We start from the raw sequence: 24,189 nt of genomic DNA on the forward strand, positions 1-24,189 counted from the left end.
CCTGTTTCTAGTTTTGTAACTTTTGTTTCATAAAACATAGAAATAAACTTTATTTTACATTGATTGTCGGAGCCTTATTTTAAATGGTATATTGTCTGTTGTAGTTCCTCCTCAAAGCTGGCTTACATGAAAAGCAAAAAAAGTAATCTTTCTGAGTGGCAAACCTATCGTGTACTAATACATTATTACCAGAGTTGAAACAAGCCCCCTCTATCCCAAGGTTCATAAATGGACTTAAAACATACTTATTTTAACAATCTAATATTTTCATGTTTACACTTTTGTGGGGGAACAGCTTTATAGTTCTTATTTAAATGTTTTATTAGTGTTTTTCTAGTATTTTTCAAGGACATTCATACCCATTAAGGAACTGGACAGCATATGAACTTGCTAAACAAAGAATCAAATATATTACTATTTTTAATATGAAGAATTGTGTTTTTGCAGTCTGGTTGGTTAGTATCAGATTTCCAGAGTGCAGCCCTTTGGAGCTATGAATTGCTCACCTCTGTTTTAAATGATTTTTCTTACAGCTGACTTTATATTTGGTTTGAATACTATGGGAATTTGTCCCCAGAGAAAAGGTCATGGGAAAATACATCAGATTTTTCTGTCTAAAAATTCAGTCCCACTCATTGATATGTAGATATTTACATGGTATTCCAGAAGCAGTCAACAATTAAATATCAGTCACTGATATTAGTGTTGCCGAATTTTTGACTGCCATATTAGTTCTGGGACTACAAACACGCACACTTCATGTCATATAATCCACCATCACATAAAGCATGAATGGGTAGCAACTGTGCTTGCACACTGATTCACAGCTTGTTATGAATGACAATTTTACATGTGGTTAAAACATAACAGCTGTTGTGGAAATACTGCGAATATAAGCTCATTTCAGGCCTCATATATTGATGTTGACTGCAAGGGGAATACACGGCATGTTTTAGTCACAGAGGACTTTGAATTTTTGTGACTTTAGCTGGAGGATCAACATCCTGTGTAAACAAATAGCTTGGTGAAGAGCTGATCCAGTAGGGTTAGTGAATGAAAAGAGTATCATTCATTCTCCTTGGCAGTGGTATCACTGACTTCTAAATTTACCAGTTGTATTTTGGAGCTGGGTTGAGTTCATGATATGGGATGCCAAGAAATGAGACAGGCAGGGTTGGATTACAGGAGGAGGAGGAGGGTGGGGATCTTCAGCCCAGAGAGCAGAACGATACAGTGTGTCTCCAAGAAAAGAACAGGAAGTTCTTAAGGTCCAGACATGTGACAGTCTGTTGAGGAAAACACCAAGTGCAATTCACCCCTGGTGAAAAGTCTGCAGAGCTATGGAATGGCTGAAAATCCTTTCACATTCACTTACAATCCCAGGGTAGCTGGTCCAAGAAATAGGGTGTAAATTGCAGCTGTGGACTTGTAAGGCCCTAGACAATTCCTAATTATGCGATCAGAAAGATTTTATTTTTCTGATGCAATCACAGACAGGATGCAAAAGGAGCACTCACATGAAATCTCACTACACCTCCTTATCATTCAGATAATTGAACATTTGTGCCTTGAGACATGCAAGGTTGGCCTTAGGCTAAGGCTGAGTAGGCACTAGCCTAGGGTGCCAAAGTTTACAGCAGCGGTCCCTAAGCTTTTTGGCACCTGGGACTGGTTTCGTGCACAACAATCTTTCCATGGACCAGGCAGGGGGGAAGGAGGAGCACGCAACCTGGATCCCTCACATGGGCAGTTTACAGTAGGCTTTGCGCTCTTATGAGAAGCGAACGCCAGATGATCTGAGGTGGAGCTGAAGTGGTGATGCCAGCGCTGGGGAGCAGCTGCAAATACAGATGAAGCTTTGCTTACTCAGCCGCTGCTCACCTCCAGCTGTGTGGCCCAGTTTCTAACAGGCCATGGACTGGTACTGGTCCACAGCCTGGGGGTTGGGGACCCCTGGCGTAGAGGATCCTGCAGTGCCCCTCCTTGAGAATCATTCTACAAATGTATATCTTCAATTGATGGCAGTGGATGCCATCAGCCAATGTGGCCTAAAGGTGCCACGTATCTTGAGCCAACGTTGGGGACAGGGTTTCAGAAGGCAGAAAAAATAACCAGCTGCTGTTTTAGCCCTAACGTTTAAATCGCTTTTGCAACAGAATTGTATTATTTTACAAAAAGGGTTTTACAGGATCAGATCAGCGAGTTACCCAACCCAAGATCTTGTTGCATATGGTAGAAAGCCCAATGATTCCGGAAAGATGCCGGCAGTTACAATAAGAACAGACATCAAAGGCACATCGTTGAATGGAGCGTGTTGCCTTTTCAGGAAGTGCCTTTTAAAATAAGCATGCATTTTCTTGGATTGAGTGGATTGAACTGAACTTTCTCCATAGAGGTCCAACAGAGATGTATGGGTCATCCCTGCGAGCACATCATTCTTGCTCAATGGAACACTGACCTGTCTCTTGATCTTCTGATGGACAGAAGCTACTGTTACCCAATCCAGCAAATCAGCACAGCATTCCTTTGGTCAGAAGCTCAGCTCATGGTATTTGTTGGAAACCATATTTCCTTGAATATCTGACAAAGAAAAACACCCTTTTAGGGATTGGCACAGCCTCTTCTATTGCAAGCTGCAACGTTTCAATTGCAGTCCTGTTTTATTAGTGACTTCCAGGACAGAAACCATCGCGCCAAACTAATGAGGCTGTTGTTTATTCCAAACCATATGTTGACTCAGCACGATGTTGTACAAATATATTTTTCTTGCCTAACTTACTGTATAATTAAGCACCCATTTTGAAACAATGTTTCTAACCCCTCCTCTCCCTCCTGGCCCCCGTTCCAACCAACAAACTGAATAAGCCCAAGAGTTTCCTAATTTGGCAGCGGTGTTTAAAATGTTTTAAAGGATTTGGAAAGATACGGCTCTTTTTTTTTCAAAAACATAGGACGTATATAATGGAATCAAATGGATGATTCCACGAAAGAATTATTTTTTTTCCCATTGAGAAAAGATTGTTTAATCAGCCTATTCCCAGTTTGACATCTTCCAGAGACGTCGGGATGATAGTTTCCAAAATCCAAATGATTAACCTGGAGGTCCTATTTCTTGAGTTCAAATTCAACTTTGGTATGTGTACGATGCACAGCAGAGTTGAGGAACAAAGAAAGGGAAGGGGGCGGGGGCATAAGCAATCAGAAAGAATTATAAAAATCAATCTGCATTAACAACTTAAAAAGAAAAGTTCTTAGCCCGTTTTGAAATTCAGTTTCTTATTTTAATGCAATACACATTTCACCCGTCTTCTTTCCCCAAACCTCACCATGTCTCCTTCCCACCCTCATGCCCCTTCTCTTACCCAGCAGAAGACACTGACCAGTCTGCTGATCTGCATGTGAGCAACCTGGAACTTGCAATTTCCTGCCAGATTCCACAATGACTTGGTTGTGAGAAGCCAGTATGATGATGGTGGGATTTACCTAACTATGGCAACTGGGTCTGCAGGGATTGCTGTCATTAACAGATACAGACACACTTTATGATCATATCACTTTACAATGGAAATTCTGGTACCAATTGCTGCTTTAAGTTGAAAACTATCTATCTATATTTTCATCATAGGCAGAAAAAGATAAATGCTGGTTGTGCAAGTAAGATCCAGGCCCTAATGCTATCATCTTCTAGTATCCTCTACAACTGATTTTTTTTCTTTTGGTAAAGGTAAAGGTAAAGGTTCCCCCGCACATGCGTGCTAGTCGTTTCCAACTCTAGGGGCCGGTGCTCATCTCCATTTCAAAGCTGAAGAGCCAGCCCTTGTCCGAGGACGTCTCCGTGGTCGTGTGGCCGGCATGACTTAGACGTCAAAGGCACACGGAACGCTGTTACCTTCCTACCGTAGTGGTCCCTATTTTTCTACTTGCATTTTTACGTGCTTTCGAACTGCTAGGTTGGCAGAAGCTGGGACGAGTAACAGGCGCTCACTCTGTTACGCGGCACTCGGGATTTGACCCGCCAAACTGCCGACCATCTGATCGACAAGCTCAGTGTCCTAACCCACTGAGCCACCGCATCCCTCTTTCATTTGGTAAGTTAGTGCAATTGAACAAGCCAAACCTTTCCAATGGGCTAAACCTCTGTTCTTTTTATTGTATTAGGATAAATATTTTTTAAAAAACCCCCTGTTCTCTGGCACCGTAAGGTGAGTTGACCTTGTATTGTTTCTTGCTTTCCAAGAGAAATATAATAAATCTATCCTGTTGTTCTGTTTAAAAGGAGCATTCCACACATCTTATCTATTCTTATTATTTCATTTTGTAGAGTTTCCAAAAGATTTTAAAGCAAGTCTCCATTTTAATATGGTCCTGAATTCAAAAGACCACTGTCCAAACAAGTATTCCACAATTTTGTATCACCTTCCAAGAACACAAGATTTTTTTTTCTTTGTACAATAGACAGGCTCATCATAGTATCAGGAAGCCAAACAACAATCACAACTTTGATTGTGAAACTAAAACCTATGTTTGTTTTCAGATTTAACTCTCTTTTAGCCAGCCCAGCAATAAGCAGCAGTTTAAAAGAGAATTAATATGGAATATACTATGCAGGTCACCTTTCTTTGTAACCTAAGAGCAGAGGTTTAGATAGAAAATGAGGCCAAGTGTAGTTAATAGGACAACCCTGTGCAGTTACAGGTAGTCCTCAGCTTATGACCACAATGGAGCCTGCCCGTTATAGTCTGTTAAGATATTTAAATTTAGTAACTGGAGCAGAGGGGCTGTGCAATGAGCCAGAACACACAATGATAGTTTATTTGTTGGAGAGCGCTGGTTCCTGTGTGAGACAATTTGCACTCTGATTGGTTGCTGGGGTCTGGAGGGGGAGTTTCCCTTTTTCCCCACCTTTTATTCTTTTCTTCCCTGTCTGTTCTATGGCTTTACCTCATGATGCTCCTGTTCGCCTGACTATCTAGTTTGCTGTACATATAGATGTAAAACATATTTATTTATACACAACTACAAGTTTGTGTCAAGGGACACGGTGGCTCAGTGGGTTAGGACGCTGAGCTTGTCAATCAGAAGGTCGGCAGTTTGGCGGGTCAAATCCCGAGTGCCGCGTAGCAGAGTGAGTGCCTGTTACTCGTCCCAGCTTCTGCCCACCTAGCAGTTCGAAAGCACGTAAAAATGCAAGTAGAAAAATAGGGACCACTCCGGTGGGAAGGTAACAGCGTTCCATGTGCCTTTGGTGTCTAGTCATGCCGGCCACATGACCACGGAGACGTCCTCGGACAAGCGCTGGCTCTTCGGCTTTGAAACGGAGATGAGCACCGCCCCCTAGAGTCGGAAACTACTAGCGTGCAAGTGCGGGGGAACCTTTACCTTTACAAGTTTGTGTCAGCGTCTCTGACACCTGTTGCCCAATTCCCTGACAGTCACATTGCAATGGTCATTAAGTGAAGCATCTCACTTAATGACACCCCCCATCCTTGCTCTCCCCAATGCAAACGAAAGTGCTGGTCATTAAGTGACTACAGGGTGCTTCAGGGGTGTGGAAGGCTCTTGCAGGCCTAACACCGGCTCAAGGCTGCCTGCACTAGGCCTCCCAAGGTCTCCACCACTGAGGCATCTGGTGCTCTGCTTCATGTCCCTTGGAGTTCCCCAGGCCTTGGCTAGCTCCCAGGGCTGCTGTTCAACTGGCAAGGGAACCTAAAGCTGGTCAGCAGAAGCAACCAGTACAAGGAGGGCAGTTACAGCAGGGGAGAGGCACTGTAGTGGTTATATCTTGGAAACTGGGTTATAAGTACCTTTTGAAGGGTCTAACGTAATTTCAGTTATAAATTAAGAACTACCCATACTCAAAAGGAATTTCCAGAGTGGTTAATGGGACCTATTCCTGCATCAATGAGTGATGGATTTGTTATTGCTGTATGAAATATTGCAGTAAGTCAAGCCAACAACTGTGTTTCATTTAGCTGTTTGTTCTCCTTTAGTCAAGGGAAATTCATTGGACCTTTCAAAAAAAGTCGAGATCAAACCCTCCTCTGTTTTAAAAAGTACATTACACACATATATCAGAAAGAATCATGGCTTCAAATATTCAGTCAAACCACTTTCTTGATTCTTTTGGCCTCTCCTGAAGAGGCTCTTGTCTTTAATTCTCCCCATCTATAGAGGGAATATGAAGGCATAATATGGAATATGAACAGCAAGAATTGGCATTTTTTGGGGGAATATTTTGTAGGAACATTGGCTTTAGAAAGTTGCATAAATGTCACCATCACATGTTTAAACAACACAGCCAATGGATACATACTAGGCTGACCTATGGATAACCTCAGACTTTATTTTTGCTAAGAAATTGAGTTTTGACAGAGGCAGTTGGGAAACTACCAAATTAAAGAGTCTTATGATATACAGTGGAATAGTTCAAATCTCAAGAAAGCTACATGGATTAAAATGACATGCATTCTTAGAATATTTTTGTGGCAGGTATATTTAAGCTGAAACTTTAAAAAGAATTTTGTAAAACAAAACCATAATTTTTATCCATAACTATAAAATTGAGCTTAAGTACAAATGGGATTCTCTGAAGAAGGAAAGTATATTAACTGGAATAGTCAAAAGAGCTTTCCTGTAATTCTGATTGAGGGGGAAAAAAGACCTTAAACCAGAAATGGGGAGATTTTATCCTCTGTTTATGGCTGAAATATAGCTCTCACAATCCAAAATCCTTGACACTGGTGGTTGGGATTGTATTTGAGGAGATATGAACTTTTCAACCCTGCTTTAGAATTAGCACAAGTTTCATATCTGATAGAAATATGCGTAGATTTGCAGATATGCATATTTACAGTTGACTACAGGGAAAATCCATTTTAACTAGAGCTGACAGAAATAAGTCACTTAACATTTTAAAAATGTTCTTTACAGGTAGCCCTTGACTTACAACCATTTGTTTAGCAATCATCAAAGTTACAATGGCACCAGAAAAAGTAACTTATGGCCATTCCTCGCAATTATGACTATTGCAGCATCCCCATGGTCGTGTAATCAAAATTTGAGTTCTTGGCAACTGGCATGTATTTACAACAGTTTCAGCATCCCATGGTCACGTGATCGCCATCTGCAACCTTACCAGCTGGCATCTGACAAGCAAAGTCAATGGAGGAAGATGGATTTGCTTAACAATCATGTGATTCTCTTAACAACTTTAAAAAATATGGCAAAAAGTCCCCATGACTCACTTAACAACTGCCTTGCTTAGCAATAAATAATAAATAAAATAAATAAATAAAATGGTTTCATCTCTAAAATACAATGTGCAAGATCATATAAAAGGGCAAGTGTCATGGTTTTGAGAGACAGAGATGAATAAAGCAGAATTCCAAGGCATGCAAATTCCTCAAAGAACATGTTTTTTTAGTTAGTACAAAGTATCAGCACGTCAAAAGTGAAACCAAGTCTGGAAACACACGTAACAATTTCCCAATACAAAGTTAAAAAATCCCATCCCTAAAACTATTCAAGCAACTATGTTCCCCAATACATCTTCTTTTTACACAACACCCAGCCTGCAGTATCGTGAGCAGCCGATGACCTTGGTTCCCACAGGATAAAAGATTATTTTGACTAGCAAAGCACCTGGGCAACCCCCCCACCCTCCGTTTTATGTGGCAACCTAAAATGAAAAGGAACATGGCTCCAGCCATGCTCATTTGTAGAGTTGACAGTAAGATGTAGACGGATGAATTTTTGAGTGCAAATGGTTGTCTGCTGCTTAACCATGACTTTAAAGAAAGAAACTTTGACCATGCAGAAAGTCCTGCCACAACTGGCCTTTTGGTTTTCCTCTACCTGGTGTGGTTGTTTAGAGGATATGTGTGGTTAAAGAAAAAAAAAGCAGCTTTGAAAATGGCTTTTGCTACCAAGTAATGGACCAACGCTATCTAAGTAAGAAACAGCTCTTTAGTGGGTCTTCTCTGCCATGGCCTCCATGCTCTTTTGTTGGAATACAATACAATAGGATTGAGCTGAATTTGGGAAAGAAACTGACTGGAGCACCTGAATGAAAGGTTGGGATATACTGTAAATCAATCATGAAGAAATTCCAGGTCTTTAATACTAAAAAATAAAAATTCCCCAATACAGGCCCAAAGCAACACAATGAGTTTTTTTAACGGCATGTCAAATTAGTAATTTTCTGTGTGAGAGAATGATGACATTTTGTGTGTGATCAGTGAGAGGATAAGCAAATGTGTCTTCAGACAGCTGTCTAAACTGTAAAAGAAATACTGCAGTTGTTATGAAAGTGGAAGGGCAGTGCAGAACACACTTAATGTATCAGAACTTTTGCCTTGCACTAGACAAGAGATAAAACTCATGCAATGCCTCTGAAAAAGGATCATATAAATGAAAGAGAAAACACTTCCAAAATAGCTTTCCTTTGGTTTAAAGGTAGCATCCTGAATTAAACTGCTACTTTCAAGGAACCAAAAAGAGCTGAAGTTATTGAGTACTTTGGCAGTATACGCATAATGAATTTCCTGAGTTCACCCAATGGACTAGATTAAACCTGAGCTAAGTTCAGCTATTACTTTTTTCTGTCTCAGTGGAATATCCAAGCAGGATTGGTCCAGATTAGCACTTGGGGGAAATATTACTTTGGAATTCCAGAACTGTTGATTGGACAGGAAATCAAAACAAATATCACAGAACAGGACAAACAACTTCTATTCCTGACAAGAAAACTGCATAGAAGTGGCCAGGGGAATCTTCTGAGTGAAGCTTGACTCAAAGGAGACTTTACCTTTTAATTAGTGGTTCAAGATGTCCATGAGGTTTGTTTGGTTTTCATCTTGGTATATTACATGAATGAACTCATGCAGTATATTTAGAAAAACCACCTGAAGCAAAAGGATAGGGCCAGACATGGTCTTTGTTGTCCATTGCTATTCCTCATTTGCAATTTTCTTCTGAGGGGAGTTAGTCCAGATGTCATTATTTCTCATTTGCAATTTTCCCCATTGATTTTCATATGCTACAAAAAAAAAAGGAAGTCACAGTAGCTGTGTCAACTCTGCAATGAACCTGATTGAAGCCATTCTGGCTCGTTTTCGGTTGCCACCAGACTGGGAGGAGAGAGGTGGCCTTTTTGTACTAGCCTAAACAATTCTCTGTCCTGTGGGAACCAAGGTCATTTCTGTTTTTTAGACTGGGTGAGGGGGCTGAGCCTAATGTTAAAAAGCCCGCCAAATTATCCTACTGGGGAACGTAGTTGATTGCATAGTACTGGGGTGGGAAGTTTAACTTTGTAATACTGTTTAACTATTCTGGAGGGAACTTTATTCTTGGCTGATACTTTGTAACCAATAAACATGTTCTTAAAGGAAAACTCAAGCCTCAGAGTTCTGCTTTAATTGGTCTCATCTATCGGAAATGTGACAAGCTGTATTGACTGGTAACATTAGGAGCTTCCTTCAGTTGTAAGCAAATGACATTTCCACAGCTGAAGCTGAACTTTTCCAATTTCTTCTCTGCCTCCTTTGCATAGATACCTGGCTGGAAACTAGGCCTATTTTAAAACTGCAAACAATCCTGTTCTGCTGCAGCTTCTTCTTCCATTACTGGAAACAATATGACCAAATAAAAGTATAACATTATTTGCATGTAATTTAAAAGGCTTTTCAGAATTTAAATGCCTTCATTTGTCAGAGGTTAGCTTCACAGTACAGGCTGTCTGTTCTGAAATTTAAAATATAATCCTGAACTGTATATAATTCTGGATGTGGTAAAAATGCACTCCAGATTTTGGAAGCTCCTGATTTAGACTTGTTCTTCCTAGCCCATGCTTACTGTACACGCATCACCAAGTCTTCCTCTTCAGTATTTAATCAAGTGCAGTGTAAGTCATTGAACTTTTGCAGCCAATGACCATCCAGGTTGTAAGGAACTTCCTAATGTATCAATATGCATTTCCACAAAGTGTTACTTAGCATACATATGCCCTGCCAGATTGCCCCATTGCGAGTATGGACTGCCAACGTTTTCTAGAGGATAGTAAGATATTTCACTTTCTATTACTTTCCAGCTACTACAAGACTACTTTCATTACAATTCTTCAAATATGAATAACGATGAAAGGATACACACAGCATATATTATATACTTATTGAAAAACTTTATTAGTGGCTTAGCGTGTATTGTATTTTAAAAATTTCTAACAGCCAGACCTGTTTTATTATACAAGTTACACAAGTCAAGAGGAATGGGCTCACTGACCTTAATTTCAGTATGAAATTAATATAGTATTTTTCATTAGATGAACCTTTCATGATCCCTACATTCCCTCTGATAGGATCATTTCCCTTTAATTTTAACCTAGTCACTTTGTACATCGCTAAATAGTCTATCTTTTTTGACATTGCTATATTTTGTTCTTAGAAATCTACCTACTCTATCCAAATAAACATGACACTAGCTCAAATCTATTATCCTTCATTTGAAAGCATTCAATTGATTTGTCTCCAACAAGGATTCTAAGCATTTTTTTATGTAGGCAGTTTTTCAACACAGAAGGGAACTTCTGCAAATAACATTACTCTACAATTATTTATAATGGTCCCAAAAATTCTTCTAAAAAATCCTCAGCCTTCAGTGTAGACATTTTGCTATTTGATCTTAAGAATTTACAATTACAAAGAGAAGTGTTATATTTAAAAGTTGCTTTTCTCATTCTTAAGTCTATTTGTTGGACTTGACTACTGTCAAATACTTATTTCATGGAGTTCTGTGTAAAAACTGTGAATGGAATTGCACTTTGAGTAAGGAAACAGTTGGGTATAAGAAAATTACATAACAGTGCTCCAAAATTTTCATTCTTAAGATAGTAAAATTGGGGTGCTATTTCAATTACTAGATGATACTATAAAAATAATAATTCATTTCAGGTCCAGCATCCCTTTGCTTTTTCAAACATCTTACAGCTGCCTGTATGAGGTACTACTAGACCAGTTCTCCCACGTTACAAAATATTTTCACTCTGGATGGTAGATTAGTGTTGACAGTAGTCTACGCAATACCCACAGACCTGCTACCCAGATCATATTTTTCATTATAACTAAGGCACAGAGTGATATAGGTCAGAGGCCCCCAACCTTTTGGGCACCAGGGACCAGTTCTGTGGAGAAAGGTTTTTCCACAGACCGGAGAGTGCGCGGTTTTGTGTGCTGCCTTCATCCCTCGGATGGGGCTTTGCTTGTTTGTGTGGACCGGTTGCTGGCATGCCACGGCCCGGTAGTAGTTCATGGCCCGGGGGTTGGGAGACCTCTGATATAGGTGTTGCTCCAAAGGCAACCTTGGAGAAATGTATTGTGAGATCATGTCTATGAAAACTATTTTGTACAGACAGCTGCAGTAATCACCTCAGTTTACATAGCTCTGAGAAATCCTCAGGGATTTTTTTTTTTACAGACCATCTGGGCAATGAATGAGTGGCAGAAGCATGCAGAGGAGAATGATGGAGAGTGTCTTGGTTCATCTTCCATCTCAAGAGGCAAGTCTTAGTCCTGATGCTGCCTAATTAGGTAGCAAGTCTTCCTAGGATGTCCCTGGGCAGCTGTCAATCTCTCGTTCTCCACTCACACTCTAGCATTTGGACAGACTGAACACCATGCCATAGCTTCTGTTTGAAACATCAAGAAAAATGGGGAAAAAGAGCCATCCTCACACGCAGAACACTTTAGCAAGGAAAAGAACCCTCCCCCCCCCAAATAATACATTTGATCACCAGAAAGCAGACCTGCTTCTCAGTCATCCATTTTTGGAAGTGTGGCATCAACCTTCCCTAAAATCTGGGACAGATCTTAAAATCTGACAAAGTCTCAGCTCTCATTTAAAAAAAACAAACAAAAAACACCTTCCCCTTGGTACAAGACAACAAAGAAATGCTTTTCCCCACCCAAAAGCAGAATCCCTTTAGTCAGACTCAGCCTGAAAAATGTGCTTCATGTAGAAGCTAATCTTTTAGGTTCTTTTTATTCCACATTAAGGTATTTGGCCACAAGGAAGTTGCAACTTACAGCCTTCCTTCTGCTCTTTAATAGAGACAATGGAAATTTCAGGGACGAAATAGCCAGACAACAACACTATTACATCGCATGGATTTCGGTGTGAGGATTAAATGCATCTGCACATACACGACATGCTTCCAAACATTAATAAAACACAAGGCATAGGCAGTTATTTCTCATTGTTATTTTGATACGGTTCTCGTTGTTACTGGCATTGTAATGTAAGCTAAAACTGTTTCATTCTTTGTCCAGAAAATGTGTGTCCCAAAGCAAAGTGATGGGGGATGATTATTAACTGAAATCCATTTAGGGTGAGGGGGGGAAAAGAAAGTTTTAGGCTCTAAATGAAAAGGCAATGGAGCACTCATGAAGCTTAAAGAAGTGGAAATGATTTGTGCTAAGACTGTCGTAAAAGCATCAACTGATGAATGGCTAATTGGGATGACCTAAATGACTTGTAGGAATATTTTTCAACTCCCCATGTGAGCTCCTTGTGCTATTCTTTAAAAAAAAAGGAAAAAAAAAAAGCTAGCCTAGGGAATTTGGGTGGGCTGGGCACTGGTGAACAAGCACAATAACCCATTAGTGAGTAAGAACTTGTAAAAGTTGTTATTCCCTTTGCTTCAAAGGCTGCCAACAATGCTGCCCATAGCTTCGTAACTAACTAGGCATTCGCCTAGCACTAAATTTATCTGGGTGGGATTTTGTTCAGACCACGGAGTGATCACTGCTGTGCACACCAGCCAAAATTGTGTGGTTCAGCGACGAGGCGGAGCGGTCAGAGCCTTCTGTGGGTCCGTTGGCGCTCTCACTGCGCTGGCAGCAAAGAATCTGCTTGAAGGTGGCACTCATTTCTTTGTCCCGGTAAGAGTAGATGATGGGGTTCATGGCGGAGTTGAATTCAGCAAGCAGCAAGAAGAACTTTTCATATGCTAGGACGTCGCACTGTGGGCAGCAAACGTCAAGGAGGAGCAGAACTAATCCTGGCGTCCAGCAGATTATAAAAGCACCTGGATAGGACAAATAAAAATACATTTGGTCTTCTAGATATGATATAATAATTATTATTATATTATATAACTATTATACAGTATACAGTAATAAGAATATAAGGTAGCCATAGCACTAGGACTTATAGACCACTTCATAGTGCTTTACAGCCCTTTCTAAGCGGTTTACAGAATCAGCATATTGCCCCCCCCCAAAAAAAAACAATCTGGGTTCTCGTGTTACAGACCTCGGAAGTCAACTTTGAGCCAGTCAGGATCGAACTGCTGGCAGTCAGCAGAGTTAGCCTGCAATACTGCATTCAAACCGCTGCACCACCACAGCTCAAGATGCTATATAATATTGCCTACGTCAGAGGTCCCCAACCTCAGTCATTTTATGACTAGTGGACTTCAACTCTCAGAATTCCTCAGCCAGCCATGCTGGCTAAGGAATTCTGGGAATTGGAGTCTACAAGTCATAAAGTGGGCAAGGTTGGAGACCCCTGGCCTAGATATTATATAGTCTATCATACACTTTTTTGAAGGTGCTTTGCAGCATGTACTCATTTATCCACTGAAAGCCTCTGTGAACTGGACTAGGCTTGATTAGTCTAATTTAGACTAATTTGTCTAATTTGTTTTCAAGTGCTTTCAAGTGCTTTGTTGTGCTTTTGGCTTCGGCAGGAAACGACTAAATGATGGGCTATGGGAGTGGCCGATCCTTTCTTCTTCGGTTCGGAGAGTAGCTCCAAGCCGACGGGAGGGCCGCCACCCTTCTATCACTGACTGGAGAGACCTCTCCCCCACTCATCGCCCCTCCAGGGCGACTTTTGACCCCTTTACAGGGGCCCCCCTCATGTGTCTGGCTGCACCGAAAATCCGGATCCGGAAGCCACCTTCCAAAGTTTTTAAAAGTAACTAATACAATGAGTAAATCGGATATATGTTTTGAATCAATTAATTCTACAATCCCAGCATTATTATTAAAAAAGTTTCTATACTGTACCTTGTGCCTAACTTTGTTCCTCAAGTGTATCATACCTCCCAAACAGGAACACAAAGATTGTCTGCAACTAATTATCTGCACATTGAGGGCAGAGATTGGCCCCTTGTACATCTGCTGAGAAGCACAAATGATCCTGTTGTCAGCTTCTTAAATCTAATGTAACTTTCCTTGAATAGCTCCAGTTCATTTAAGAAATTACCAACAGCTGTGATGTTTGCACGCAGACATACTTCAAATCACCTTTTCTCCTTCAAATCCTGTTCACTGCACAACCTACTGAAAAGTATACCATAGACACCTTTGCAGAATAACCTCAGTTTGCAAGAGGTTTGTTTGCCTGGTGTATTTTATCCTTTTTGTAACATTTCAATGGCTCTTCTTTCCTTCCTATCCAGTTGTTGTTTTGTCTCACCTCACCGCCATCAAGTTTATTATATCAATTTATATGGCTGCCCAAATCAAATTCATGACTCTTGAGTGACTAACAGTAATTATACAAACAAGAACACGCATATTATCTGCACCTGAGGTTAAAAAAAAGTTAAACCCCTCAACAACAAATCAGCACATGTGTTGTACTAGCTCTGCTACACACCTAGATCCCCCCAAGCCTGGTGTGTTTTGCTCTCCTACTTCTCTTCCCCTCCTTTCCAATGCTAGAGTCATCTTTTACCCATCTTTTGGGCACTAACATCTTCCATTCAGTTCATCTTCCTATCCACAAATATGCATTGTTTTAATAGTAATCTTAATAATTTGGAAAAAGTTTTATAACCAAAAGTGCAATTTATATTTAAATAGCTCATAATAATAATAATGTTATTGCCCACTATTTTTAAAGTAAATGAATATTCTACTGAGTATAAAGCTAAAACCATATATCCTGGCCAGAGATGCCTTCAGCAAACCAAAGTGGTGCCAAAATGTGAATTATAATCCATAGCCCATCCCTTATAGATGCCAGAGTCAGAGCTAATATAAAGTCATATGAATTAAGGGCTTAAGCTACAATTTAGCCAACTCTATTTAAACAATTCCATAGTGATTTTGCCCCTCCCTTCTGGATAGCTGTTTAAAGTAATTCGGAGAAGAGCCTAAGATGTATAAATATTCACGTCTTGAACCTTACTATTCCTTATTTAGGTATCTGAAAATAATAAGAATGAAGAAAGCAAGGTTCTCTCCCCAGACTTCAAAATTATAACAGGCCTATCAGCAAAAAACACCCCAAGCACTGAAGAACTAGGTGGATTGTTTTAAATCTTTCACTTTTCCTCCAGGTTTGAAATAACTTTATTTTCCTTCTGCCATGCACGGCATTTAAGTTGTCTGTCTAAATTCTCTAGCTGTGCTGCTTATTGATTCCTTGTTCAGTTCAAGTCTGTCAAGCGCAAAGGAAATTAGGAGATCCAGTTCAAATGAGTATAAGCTTAAGCTCACTATAAGAATCTGACCAGCTGTCCATTAAGGCAAAGAGAGGCATTCAAGATGGGCTGGGCTTACCGTATTTCTCTTGTGAGGGTGCAGGGACTCGTGAGTTATCTTCTACAAAGCCATTTTTGTTGTTGTTGTTACTGTTTTAATTAATTAAAAACATTGATTTCCCCTGCTTTCACATTCAGAAGGAGGAAAGGAAATATATGGGAATGTGGAATGCTTTAGAACGGTGTTCCGGCACCTTTTTTGCACACATACACACAAAAAAAAGCTGAAGGAAACTGTTCCGGGAAGCCAAATTCTCCTCAGGCTGCCAGGTTGCAAAGCAGCAGAATGCATCACAGCGACAGGCCTTTAGATGGCTCAAATCGAAGGAAATGCGATCTGTAGAGGCTAATTTAAAAGTGGGAAGGTAAGAAGGGCCAAGTGTGAACAGGTTGCTTAGCAACCTGCTTAAACAGTCTCTGTAACTTTCAGCTCCCGGTGCCTTGCCTTTTTTAAGCTGGGAAATTGAAAAAAAGGCTAAAAAGAAGGCAATAGAGTTCTATCAAGGAAAATGTATAGATATAGCCAGCAGACGTTTAGGGAACCTTTATTTTTCATACACTGTTTGAATTTTGTTTTAATGCCATGGTGATACACAATCAAATGTAGTCAGTCTTTTTTTTTTAATCCCAAAGCATCTGTTCGTTAAATACAGTATAACAAAGTTTTGGATGATGGAATTATTTTTTATCTAAGGATAACTAATGATAACAGCTCTTAAATCTGTTATTTTGTTTTATTTTTGCAACAAAATGTATAATTTGCATTTGCATTCATTTACAAATAGAATATGTTGTTAAAATGTATTGGTGTTGAAATAATTAGTGCACACATATAACTAAAACCAGTTTATTGCATTTGGCAATTGTACTACAAAAAAATCTCATTGTCAACCAATATAATTCATTTAATTTGAAATCAAGTGAAAAATTGATTTAAATTATTTTATTAAAACAAATTAATGGCAATTCTTTTATAAGAAGTTGCCTCAAACAAAATGAGTTTGACATGCCTGCTCTAGATAGTTGAACGCTCCAAAATAAATTCTAGACCAGACCTGTACATGCAGCCTACCAAGCACCCTTGGACAGAGCACAGACTTTTTTTTTAAAGTAATAAAATCACGACCATTGCCCTGAAAGTCATGTTGCCTAGTGCCTCCATGGCTTACCATGACCACGAATTCCAACACTGTATATGCTCCTCTAGTCACCAAATCATTGATTAGCCCACCAGCATTCCTTTGCAGACCACAAAGATTTTTAATTTATCAGTGTGGGCCTTTCCCTTCTACAAGTTGCACAGACCTCTTCTAGATTTTCCTCTTGCCTTTCCGAGTTAACTCCTTGGTCTGTCATTGAGCAAGAATTGACTAATATTTGGAAGAATATTATCATTTGATGTATATTTAACACATGTTCTACCTTTATTTACCAATTATATAATATTTCTATGCAATCCACATGGCGAGGTTTGGGGCAACTTACAATATTTTTAAAATCATAAAATTAAAACATAAAAGCAGGGCTTTTTTTCTCATAGAACGCTCAGAATGGCGTTCCGGCACCCTTTTTTGCACACACACAAAAAAGCTTTTGCACAAGCTATGCTACTCCCTCTATTGGCTTTCAAAAGCCTATTGGCCAATAGGAATTGCTGCTGAGCATGTCAAAAGACCTGGCCGGCAAATGTTGCACTAGCAAGTTGTCTGCAGCGAAGGTGAGTTGGCAGGAACTTTGCATCCCTCCCTGCTGCCCAACTACACCATCTCAACTAGGTAAGTAAAAGAGGACAAGGAGTGAGAGGTGGATTCTGCAGAGTCCATGTGCACTTCTTCCTTGTGCTCACCCGTGTCAGCCAGGCTGGTGGCCTACCTGGTGCTGGACCTGTGCCACTGTCGCCTCGCCCTGTGTGCCTAAGTGGCCGCCCTGCATCGCCTGGACTGCACTGCCTTCGCCGCCCAGCCCCGCCATATAGAGCGGGTCCCGCTGCTCCCACAGCACCTCCCACAGCACCAGTGGGCCCCACTGCTCCCACAACACCAGCCGCTGCTCCCACAGCACCAGCTGCTCCAGCCCCGGGGAGCAGCCCGCCACCAACACCCCTCGCACCCGTGACCGCAGCAGCGCCACCCTCCTGCCCCCCGCGCCTGCCAAGATGAGAGTTCCAGCACCTTTTTTTTTTAAGAAAAAAACTGCCTTTATTTATAAAAAAAATCAGAAAATTATATTCTAGGGCATATTCCCAGCATCTATCTAAAAATAGTTACTGTATGTTTAAGAAATCCAGTAATATATTCATGCCACATCCCACTCAATAGACCTTAACTTCAGGAAGAGCACTGGGTGTAGCTACTATATATTCAGAAACAGCACACTGCCATAACACAAAAATAGAAATCCTTGATGTTTTTACATTGCATATTCTTATGAGATAAATCTCCACTAGTTTTCTTTTCTTTTTTATTACATTTAAATATATCACATTGTCCCTACTTGTTATTTTGAGCAAATTGACTTCACATCCTTAATTTGCTAACAAATCTATATTAAAAAAAGAATATGCTACTGCTTTATATTGACATCCATCCATCCATCCATCCATCCAATCATTTATCTGACAATTCAATGCTCTTGGCCAACATAAGAATGAAATAATCTTCTAATTGCATTGGCAACTGAATAAGACTTTGTCTCATTTCTGGAAATTTCATTGTAAAAAAAAGACATCAAGGAAAAAAAAGCAACTCTAGTTTCAGAGAAATTCACACCATGAGTAAAAAGCGAGGTTCTGAGTTGCATGTGCCAAGAGCAATAGAGAGGGCAATGAAATAAAATATGATCTACTGTACTGATTTGATTGTGTAGAAGAACAGATGCAGAACTATTGTACGCAAGGGATGTTATTCTATCTCCCATCCATGAGGATCTAAAGTTAAGGCGCTGAACCTTGCTAACCTTAATGCTCTTGTATGTGTAACAGAAGTCATTCCATGGAGATAATTGAGGAGATGGATTTATAAAAATCAATTGGCCTTACAGTTAAACAGGCTAATATAAATTGTGTGATAGAGAATACATTTTCTTATTGCAGTCTGAAAAGTATCTCTCTGGACTGCTCTGTTTAACCCAAACCATAATTAACCCTGAGCTTAATACTGTGGTTTAGCCAACACCATGCCTGGGGTAAGCAACAGGTTCTTTGCAAAATTCTTAACAATCAAACAGGATCAATACCTGTCTGGTGGGTGGATGAAGCATCGTTAATGTAGTACAAAACAAAACAAAAAACATGGCACATTTAAAGGCTCTGACTCAGAGCACCAATTTCTGTTTCAATTTTAGTCAATATAAAATTTTATTCCACTTACAGTTAGTGTCTGGAATATTTTACATGACTTATATTTTACTTGGTTGTTTTTTTTTGGTTAATAAACAGGAGTTGCTTCTGCGCAGAACTTTCAAGATGACCAGAAGTTTTAAAAGAGGGTGGGAAAGCCTTTCAGAGATAGTTAAAGTCAGAAAGATATGTGAAGTTAATGGAATGGATGAGTCCCAGCTGTTGTCAAAACAATTTGAAATATTTATTGTTAGGAGATACACAAAGCTGCCCCTGTGGATCTTATCATTGCTGAAGGCCAAAAATAAACAGGAAGTGTTTGTATTTTTCTCGTCTTTTATCAATGAGACAATAGCTCTGTGCTTCTAAACATACAGTTTGTAAAAAGAGATGGGGCGGGAAACATTGGGCTGAAATGACTAGAACTGAAAAACCAGGTGCCGCGTGGTTAACACAAACTTTACCTTAAAACTATGAGCTTTAATGCCTTTTTTGAGGGAAGAGTAATGGATTATTGTTTCTCTCTTGTATCAGGATTGTGTCTGCATTACTTAGATGAGATTTTCCCAATTTGATAACCTTCACTTCTTAAGACTTAAATGATCATTCGAAAGCCAACATGGCTACTCGGAAATTGTGGGAATTCAGTTCTAATACAGTTAGAAAATAGTGGATGGCAGAAGCTACCCCAAAACTCGGAGATAATGGTGGAATCCATGGATATGTTTTCATCAATGTTCCCTGTGTTATTCTAAATGTTAGATTCAGGTAATTCAGGCAGTTATTTATTAATATTCAACTAGGGAGGTTGATGGGAGAGCCAGTTTGGTCTGGTAGTTAGCTGGGAGAACTAGACAATGAGTTCTAGTCCTGCATCTTTGGGCCTGTCACTTTCAGCCTGGAAGAAGATGGCAGTGGCAAACCACTTCTAAAAATCTTGCCAGGAAAAGAGTCTCTAGGCCAGGGGCCTTCAAACTTGGCCCTTTTGTGACTTGTGGACTTCAACTCCCAGGATTGCTGGCTGAGGAATTCTGGGAGTTGAAGTCCACAAGTCATAAAAGGGCCACGTTTGGAGACACCTGCTCTAGGCAATCACCAAGAGACAAAACTGATATAAAGACAGACACGTGTACACACACACGTACACACACGTACACATACACACACAAAATGCATGCATTTCATGCTACATTCTGGATAAGCAGGAGCTTCTAATGTATAATTGATCTTGCTTATGTGTCATGGTTTTCATTTAATTATCTGTCTTTCTAAAATGTTAGCCTACATGAAAAACACAATTGAGCAGATACTAACATCAGTTAACTTGTGAGAGCTAGCAACGTACTATTTACTTCTTAATAAATGAAGATTGTATATATGCAGGTTTCATTTTCTTTCCGCAACTAGGTTGGAACTAGACTTGGCTAAGCAATTATAATTGTCCAGAGGTCACCCAGAACACAAATTGGATTCTGCATCTTTTCAGCCCAGCTACAATGCCTTAAGCCCTACATCAGACTAATGTATCAGAGATTCATATTAAAGCAATAAAAATGGCAGGAGAAATAATTTAGACAGACATCCCTTCCTGTTCAAACCATTAATATTAAATTAGAGTCATTAACTAACTAGATTGCATTTTTTTTTAAAAAAAATATTCCCATAATATGTGCATTGTTTTGGGAAGCACCAAGATTCTGCAGAAGAACATCTAAAACCTTCAAAATACAAAGCTGCTCCTTGACTCATGGAAGGAGCTGGAGTAAAGAGCTCCACAGTCGCATTATAAAAATGCTAAATGACAATTCTTTGTAAAAACTTCCTAGATAAGATTATGAAACATGAGGCTGAACTGTTTAGTCATCTTTCCAATATATCCAGATCCAAAACACTTGCCAAAAATGTTTCAGAGGGAAATGATCGCTCAGCGCTTGAGATCTTATGAAACCAGGCCACATTCTCAAACATTCCTTTGGCAATCAAGCTTCTGCCCGTTTCCTGCAACTCATGAAATTTCAAAGCAATTCACTTCTTTGGCTCACCACAAGAGGTCACAAGAAGCATAAAGTGGACAACGGATATTGCATCTGCCAAAGCTGGTGGCAGCTCTGGTATACTTTTCCCAGTTATTTATTTATTTATTTGATTTGTTAACTATGATTAGGAAGAACAACACTTTAAACATAATGAGACCACACCTTCATTGTCAAATACCAGCCATATGAGAGGGCCCAATACTATTTTGTGCTGGTGAGCATATTCAGGATTTTGAGAACAGGCATACGTCTCCCAGAAGAGGCTTATATATAAAATATACTGCTCAAAAAATAAAGGGAACAGAAAATAAGACATCCTACTATTAAATACAGTACATTGTGTTGTGTTTTTTTTGAGCAGTATATATAAAAGGTCCTCCTCCTCCATTTTTTCTGGGCTGATGGGGCTGATGTTTCCATTCATTCTAGTCATTACCCAGCTTTCACATTTGAACAACACTTAAACAGTGTGACAGGAGCAGACACAATTCTATGCATACTTATCTGGAAGTAAATTCTGTGTTTTGAGCTGCGTACTGTATAGCTTTAGTGCTTAAAAGCACTTAAAAGCACTATCATCTTTGTTGAAATCCTAATGAAGCCACCTCTATGCTTTAAATTCACTGAGGATTTAAGTAAACCACTGTCATCTTCAAGTCCAGCAGCGTATAATGAATTTATGCTGCCCTGCTTTACTAAAGATAGTATGATGAAAATTCATACTATCGACAAATTCAGAAATGGGAAGAAGAGAGAGAGAGAGAGAGAGAGAGAGAGAGAGAGAGAGAGAGAGAGAGAGAGAGAGAGAGAGAGAGAGAGAGAGAGAGAGAGAGAAAGAGCCCTATCATTGAGGATGAGGAGGAGAAGCATGATAGCCAAAAAAAACAATGGAATGTGACACATTTACTTAGCAAGGGATTTGAAATAAAACAGGAATGTTCCTCAGGAACAGAATGCACAACAAAGTTTCAGCTTTCTGCTACTTGCACCATTTGCAATGACGGATCACTTGAAAACAAGCTGGTGTAGACATCTAATGAAAACTGGGCTATTTTATGGCGGGGGGGGGGCTTATGCTAGAGCTCGTCTGCGTGCAGCATATTTAGAGAGAGTGAGCGACAGACGGATTGACTGCACATAGTCCTTCACCTCCTCAGCGGGACAATTTCCTTTCTGTGCCGAGATTAGCCCTCAGTATTATCACTGTTTTTAAAGCTGACCAAGCAGCCTCATGCTGCCAGATAAAACAGATGCTTATTTCATAACTCCTGTCAAACATGCACTTAACAATCTGTCTGGAATATGCCCCATATGTGTGAATACTTTTTTTAAAAAAAATCAATAATTTGGGAACTTGTTGCTCAATGAAAGAGGGGAAAAAACCCCTCTTTATATTCTTCTTTTTGCCTGCCTTAATAATTGCTGAGTTTCTACAAAGAAAATCCCAGACCTTGGACCCAGTTAATACGTTTTAATGGATGAGTTCCACCGAAGGACAGGGATAGAGGAAACGGAGAGCCTTGGGTGATAAAGCATATTTCTTAGTGAGGAGTACATGGATATCATACTAATTTCGGTTTAATTTTAATATAACTGGGTGAAGGGCACGATGGAATGAGCACAAGATGATGGAAACTGACCGAAAAACATAAAACAACTGGAATTTCTTTCAACTTGCAAATATAACCTGATTTTGGAATGTCAATAAATTACTATTACTTGGCTGGTTGCTACATGGCAAGACAACACAAACATAACCTGTGTAATTATTTGAGACAGAAATGATTTAGTTATTTTGTGAAATTGCAGAATTTTGACATTTGTTGCAAATCTTACTTTATTTCGAACCTTGGCTTTCTTAATTTCATCTTTGCTGGTATTCTACCTTCATTAGATGTCCCTCTTTCCATTTTTTGTTATCCTTTTTTTCTCAGTTTATCAGAGAGTTCTTTGTGGAACTATCTTGTTTCTTCATGGATTTCTTTTTTTTTCTTTCTTTCACAGTGGTACTGAGTTGGTCTGGGCTTTTATAATCATATTTTTCAGAGTTTCCCAAGCTTCTTCAGTTGTTTTCACTTTTAAGATTTTCATCCACTGAACCCTTCCCAAGCTCTCGGTTTGTTAAAATCAGCTCTTCTAAACTCTAAGACACTGGTTTGATTATGTTCTAGTACTTATGCCTGCATTATATTGAATTCCACTATGGCATAGTTCCTACAGCTTCAACCCTCTCTATCACTTCTTCTCTGTTAGTAAGAATTAGGTCCAGTATAGCTGTCCCACTAGTTCCCTCCTCTGCCTATTGGGTGACAAAGTTGTAAGCTAAGTTATTAGGAACCTATTTGTTCTCCCCCTTGATGCAGAGATTGTCTCCCAGTTATTTATTTATTTATTATTTATTAATTCGGTTTATATACCACCCTACTCCCGAAGGACTCAGGCAAAATTTAAAGACAATACAATATAAAATAAAAATTAAATTAAATTAAGTCTAGCCCCAAAAAATTAGAATCACAATTTAAAAACATTAAAACCGCTCAGTCCAGACCAGATAGGTCAAAGAGCCAGGTTTTTAGGTCCCGGCGAAATGAACGAAGGTCGGGGGCAGTCCGGAGTTCCGTTGGCAGTTGATTCCATAGGGCAGGCACGCCCACAGAGAATGCCCTCCCCCTGGGGATCGCCCGTCGGCAATCCTTGACCGGCGGTACCCTGAGGAGGCCCTCCCTGTGGGAGTGCACAGGACGATGGGAAATTGATGCTGGCAGCAGGTGCTCCCTCAGATAATCCGGGCCCATGCCATTTAGGGCTTTATAGGTCATCACCAGCACCTTGAATCTCACCCGGAGAGCAACTGGAAGCCAATGCAGCTCGTGGAGAAGAGGTGTTACATGGGAGTATCAGGAGACTCCTATCACAACTCGCGCGGCTGCATTCTGCACCAGCTGAAGCCTTCGAGTGGTCCTTAGAGGCAGCCCCATGTAGAGAACATTGCAGTAGTCTAGCCGAGCGCATGGGTGACTGTGCGTAGGGCATCTTGGTCCAGATAGGGCCGTAACTGGCACACCAGGTGAACCTGGGCAAAAGCCCCCCTGGCCACGGCTCCTATATGATCTTCCAAACTGAGCTGTGAATCCACGAGGATGCCCAAGTTGCGGGCCCTTATCAACGGGGGGTAACACCTCACCCCCCATAGTGATGATGATGTCAGGATTCTGTCAGTGACTGTATTAGCAATGCCTCTATTGTTTAATTCTTTTTTTTATTTTTGT

The 24,189-nt window shown here is 40.0% G+C and overlaps 1 protein-coding gene across 2 annotated transcripts in view; it reads right to left on the reverse strand.

Moving 5' to 3' along the window:
* Positions 1-10,190: 10,190 nt before the first annotated feature.
* LPAR1 (lysophosphatidic acid receptor 1) overlaps positions 10,191-24,189 on the reverse strand; it is a 71,200-nt gene continuing 57,201 nt past the window's right edge. For both annotated transcript variants that reach the window (XM_083353097.1, XM_083353096.1), the window contains one exon: positions 10,191-13,078. In XM_083353097.1, the coding sequence (XP_083209223.1) occupies positions 12,777-13,078 (302 nt within the window). In that variant the 3' untranslated portion in view covers positions 10,191-12,776. The remainder of the gene's footprint in view (positions 13,079-24,189) is intronic.

This window comes from Vipera ursinii (genome assembly GCF_947247035.1).
Source record: "Vipera ursinii genome assembly, chromosome: 2".
NCBI classification, from domain to species: Eukaryota; Metazoa; Chordata; class Lepidosauria; order Squamata; family Viperidae; genus Vipera; species Vipera ursinii.